Here is a 5,946-nt window from a genome sequence, read left to right as displayed (position 1 = left end):
CACCTCTGCTACTATTCTGCGTAGTCTTTTCCTGGCTGAGAATGATTTTTACACATGAAAATCTTTTTAGCCAACGTTAGTTATGTTTTTATTACCTGGATCTCATATGAGCGTGTGTGATTTTCATGAAAGAATCCGGGAGCAGTCTGTTGATTGGACTTATGCTTTGGATGTTTTGGTGGGTTTGGTTCTTTTTTAAAAAGCCATGAGAAGACCACAGAGGGAAGTGTTGGCATTCATCTTTTATGGGGAGGAAAAAAGACAAAATACACAGCAGAAACCAAGTGTAGCTACATGCAAAATAGAAGTATTTGTAAACTAATTATTAAACATAGGAACTGTTTTCACATTTTAGTTTTCAATAATGCAAGAATAAAACTAGTACGTAAAAATATTTTAGTATTTATAATATAAGTTAAAACTGAGCAGTAAAATTCATTTTGCTTCCAGTGTAATAACGAATTTTATTAAATTGAACAGGATAGCCATCATTTCACTAAGACTTAGCAGTCATATCTGAAGATTCAAACTTTAAAACTGTAACAAAATGCTTTGATTTTTATATCCAAAACCTGAGCAAACCTGAAAATTCTCATAATTCAGAAATGTTTATGAACAATATGAATATGGGATCATTGGTGCCTAGCTGTTTTGTTGCATAAAGAAATGCCATTAAAAAAATATGCATCTTGTTATCCAGAAATAGAGAAAGGAAGCATAGATATTCTTAGAGTACAGAATCTATTACACTGACATCTTCAAGATTCCTTTAGCAACTTTGAATTTACTGGCGTCTTTGAAAAACAGCTATTGATTGGTATATCTGTATAGCAGGTCATGTTGCTGCTTTTTTTTTTTTTTCCAAACAAATCAGAAATCTGCACATGATGAGAGAAAGTCAAATATTTTAGTCCTTTTGTTGTCATGAAATATAGTAAGAAAATAATCCTTTACCACCTTTTTGCACAGATGTCACATGAAGTAGTAGAAATAAAGTCCTTGCAGCTGGGAAAGTGCAGAATTTGCTTTATTTTTCACAGCAATGAGGAAAGCCAAGATTAGGTAGAAGCCACACGTTCTCCATTTCTCCCCACATAGACACATATGCATATAAACAGCCATTGTGTCCTGTCTGGTGGTGCTGTTGTGCGAGAATATTACAGCCCTCAGAAGAGATGTACTGTCCTTAACTGTGAGACCTGAGAGGCAAAAGGTTTCTCAGCTGTGGTTAGCTTAAATGTTCTGTGTTCAGGAGCCCTCTTAAGTTCATGCAAGACTGGAAGTGGAAATTAAATTAAATAAATATGTACATCTAAAACTTTTTTTGTGTTGAGTAAATCCTGTCTTTTTAAGGCATTTAAACGTAGCAGAACCTCATGCTTTAACAGAAGAATTCAGATATACAGACTGAAGTGTGAGTGTATATGTATAGTGTCATTGCTAGGTACCTTTGTGGACATCTCAGACGAAATTATACTATAGACAACAATCTTTTGAAACTAAAAGTAGACATTTTTTGTAGTGGAAGGTTTTAGCAACGCCTTTTTAGTTGCCTGTTGTTCAGAAGAACTGGTATTACTAGTCAGGGGATGTTAACCTCTGGAAGGGGTGGAGTTTATAGGCTTTTGCTCAAAGAATTGTAAATGGCTGTTGATTCCAGATTTTATTACCTTAGACCAGAAATATGAGTAGCATAAAATGGAATTACTTTGTGACCCCCAGTAGCTGATAGGTGCACCCACAATTCCCTGTTTTTCTCTTTAGTGTAATCTTGGCTTTTTTATTCCCTCTATTCCCAGCATACGCAATGTGTATGTGATGTGAACAGATGCACAGGAAAAAAAAAAAAAACCAATTAGTAAGAAAAAAGCAGCATGCATGGAACACGGTCCCTCATGTTAAGCGATTGTTAAAATAAAAGATATGGGACGTTTTATTTATTTATTTTTATTTTGCTTCTTCTAAAACTTAATAAAAATCTAAACCATCACAGTTTTAGGGTAGAAATACCTATTTTCCCATGAAACTGCTCTGGCACTACTGGTAGACTTTGCTGAAACAAGTTAGCTGTGCTGACTGTGAAACCAGAAAATACCTGTTAAGGAATTACTATACCCTCTTAGATTTTGGAGTTTGTGCCTCGCAAGCCAGACCTCTGGACTTACACGCTTATCTGAGTCTTTCTAAGCTGTGGTATATCCTTATATCGTGAACTTAATATACACAGTGTTATAATGATTCAGGAGTTTCATAGAATTAGTTACATTATGCATAATCAAATTCTCCAAAACATCACAGTCATGCGCTGTGTGACAAAGTGAAATACCGACTAGCTTTAACTTGCTGTTCAGCTCACAGTGGTTTGCAAACCGAAGCCTTTTAAATTGAAAATACAAAATGATAACACCTCAAGATTATGAGAATATTTTAATGGAGTTTTTATAGATGATGCAGGAAAACTGTTTAATTTTAACATCTGCTTTGTGTGTAATACAAAAATTGAGATCAGTGGCAATTATGTATATCTCTATTCAATGAGTGACTTAAGCTTGCACTTCCCTTGAAGCGTGTACTCAAGCATCTTCAGCCGCTTCTCTAGAGCTGGGAGGTGTCTGTGCAAGGGCAGCTGTCAGTACGCGTCCTCCTGCCTTCTGATGACATGGTTGCCTGCACTTGGTTCTTGGCCACACAGTAACCTCATGGGTGCACCTGCGCATAGTGAGTCCTATGGGCTCCACCGGATGAACTTGGGCTATAACTGGGACCGTGCCTGTACGCACCCTTCTTCACCCTTTAGGCAGCCCTCCAGATACAAAGTGGGTGTAATTCTCAATGTCACTTGCTTAAAGGAATATTAGCCAATGTTTAAATCTTAGATGTCTGTTGGTTTTATTTTATTTTTTTAAGGGTGTGTCTGGTTAATTACAAAAATGGACTCTTAAGAAGGAGTCTATTTTTTTATTGCTTTATTTGGAAATCTACTTAAGGAAGACAGTTCCCAGCGTTGATGGCTAGGGATTTGCACTTCATGCTTACAGAAAAACTGGCTATTTAGGAGATACTATATAACACCAAACTACTCGGACAACCTCTAATGTACTTTCACCAGATAAGTTTCACTTGTGGATGTTAGAAATTCTGTTGTTTACTCGTAGGCAGATCTTGCTTTCATTAAGGATAATACGAGTCTGGTATATCCCATCCAAGGGCTGAAGCCTTTGGGAAGGTAGACGGCTGGCTGACCATTAAGCTAACCTTGCCAAGAGTTCACCCTTAAACTGTTTGCTTCACAGAGCTCTACTTTATCAGGCATGTAGTAATAGGAGTGGCAGTATGAAAGAGCTATAGGTTCCCCTTTTGTTCTACTAGGAGCAACATGTGTGTTGCGCAGCGTGGGATACAGTAGCATCTCTTTTGTTCCCACTGCAGGGAGAATTTCTTATCTGAAATTTAAGAATAAGAAAAATATCTCACAACCTTTGTTGTCAATGTTCAAGGTGGAAGAACTAAAGGGTTGTACTGTGAGTCCTAAAGGGTGGAAGAATGGTGGTGACTTTCCTGAGGAAAGATTGAGAACTGTAACTGTTTCTAGCCGTTACTACCTTAGCACCTCAGCATAGTTGATGGGCAGGACAGTCACCATTTTACTTACCTGTAGGCCTGTCAGAACACAGGATGATGCCAAAATTATAGAGCAGGTCTGTCCCATTATATTCATTTTGCAACAACAGTTTCGGCAGTGTGACAGTGTTTTGATTCAAAGTAGATCAAATCAAAGTTCCTGTTATCTAGGGGTTAAAGGGTACTTACTTGATTGGGTCTAAAGTCCAAATTAAGTGGCCAAAGTGACCAAGTTATTTTAGTTCCGTAATATCTCTTCTATTTTTAGATTAGAATGTTCTTTTTATAAATCATGGAAAATTAAAGACAGACCCTAGTTACAAAACAGTAAGTGTTTTACGCTTGCTGTTACAGACTCTTTCATAGTTGATATATGTCTAAATCAAGGATTTTGGTTCAGCTAACTGTCAGAAGAGGACTCAGAAAAACACTTTAGATCTCAATCTAAATTCACTCGATTTGCTGAAGTTTTTTGCAGATTGAAGCTTTTTTTGTTTACTACTTTCAAGATCTACGTAAATACATACAGAATTTGAAAAGTCATAAATTAAATTTCCTTGAGCCTTGGGTTTAAGACTCTGGGATAAAACTTTTCACATACTTGAATGAGTAAAGATTTCAAATATTTCTGGTTATTTGGAGGAAAGACACCACTATTTAATACCAACTTTTCTTTTTGTTAATATAAAAATCTTTAAGATTTTCAGGCACTTGGGAAAAATGATGATTAGAATGTGCAAAACCAAAATATTAATTGTGGAAGACTTCTAGTTCTATTCATCTGTGTACTATTGAGAGATGCAGTTAAAGTCAGTGTTATCTGTCTGTTTTTTTTAAAAAAAAAAGGTATGGGTTTTTTTTTTCCAGTTATGCTGCTTTAATTTCGCATCATTGGCTTGGTTTTTTTAATGACTTGCATGCATACTAAAGCACTTAAATGTTCTATAAAATATACTATCAAAATGCAATTGGATTTCATCTGGCCATTCATAATTAGTTAGATGGTTATTTTTGTCAATCCTTCATCTAACCTTTGTTGTGACAGCCCACTAGCTGTCTCTGCTGCCTACAGATCAGATCAGTTCAGTCCAGTAGCATACTGAAGACAGCTATTCTGTTCTAAGGTTAGCCTGAGCCCTGGGTGCCAGAAAATCTCATTTGCTCTTGCAACATGAGACATCAGAGCCTTCCTAAGAAGCACCTTGAAGCTGGGTTAGCTGCACAGTGTTACCTGTGCAATGTTATTGTACAGCCTAAAGCATTATATGGTGACAAACTCAAGCCAAATGATAGATGGGGCCTAAACATTCCCCTAAAACCTACGCTTCATTATGAGTTTGCATCTCAGCCCTTTGGACACGAGACAATTGGACCTCAGCTCAGGCCCGAACTCGTTACAAAGATAACTAGCTTCTTTTAAAATGTCTGTTTCTTTTTTTGTTTTCAGGGATGACAATGGTTGACACAGAAATGCCGTTTTGGCCCATTAATTTTGGAATTAGTCCGGTGGATCTGTCTGCAATGGATGACCATACGCATTCCTTTGACATAAAGCCATTTACCACTGTCGATTTTTCAAGCATTTCTTCACCGCACTATGAAGATATTCCTCTTGCAAGAACTGATCAGACAAGCATTGATTATAAATATGATATCAAGCTCCAGGATTGCCAAAGTATGCTTTTAATTTTATTTCTTTTTATATTTCCTTCATGTTTATATTTGCTTCATTCTCTGGAAAGTGTACTATCAGCATAAGGATTTAGAAGTATTCAGGTGCCAAATGCAGGTATCCTGTGTCATCAGAGATGTCCACAAGATATTCTTGCAGGGCAGATAGAAAATATAGAATACACATAGCAGTCCTTCACCCTTCCAGAGCAGCGGTTGGAGATTAGGCAAGGTATCATAAAATATCTAAAATTACATTAAACACCTCTATTAGACACATGAACCCCACCATTTGTTTCTGAAACCTCCAGTCTCCTATTCATGTATCTTGCATGTGAATTGTCCTTTGAAGCTCTATGCATACAATGCAAAATAAATGTCCTGGATATTAAAAAATGCCCCAGCATACATAGTATCTTAATTATTAATATGCGTAGCTTTTAAATTCTAAATGGCCTAAGCAACTGATGGAGTAGAAATACTGGCTACATCTGAGTAACAACATTGGCATAGCTTTCATCAGTGTTCCTAATGCTGGCATAACCTTGGAGCTTCATGGGCTAGTGTTATTTATATACTATGAAAAACACTGCTGGTTTGCCAGTTACAGTAAAAAAAAAAAAAAGAAAACAGAACTCTCCTTTTAAGAAAGGA

The 5,946-nt window shown here is 36.7% G+C and overlaps 1 protein-coding gene across 1 annotated transcript in view; it reads left to right on the top strand.

Annotated features, from left to right (window-relative positions):
- Positions 1 to 5,070: 5,070 nt before the first annotated feature.
- The window catches only part of PPARG (peroxisome proliferator-activated receptor gamma), a 24,870-nt gene continuing 23,994 nt past the window's right edge, over positions 5,071 to 5,946 (top strand). Inside the window, exon 1 of the mRNA XM_009889930.1 lies at positions 5,071 to 5,296. Within this exon, the coding sequence (XP_009888232.1) occupies positions 5,071 to 5,296 (226 nt within the window). The remainder of the gene's footprint in view (positions 5,297 to 5,946) is intronic.

Source organism: Charadrius vociferus, unplaced genomic scaffold (assembly GCF_000708025.1).
Source record: "Charadrius vociferus isolate BGI_N301 unplaced genomic scaffold, ASM70802v2 scaffold67, whole genome shotgun sequence".
Lineage (NCBI taxonomy): Eukaryota > Metazoa > Chordata > Aves > Charadriiformes > Charadriidae > Charadrius > Charadrius vociferus.
Note: the sequence above shows the minus strand (reverse complement) of the source record. Positions and strands in the feature narration are given on the sequence as shown.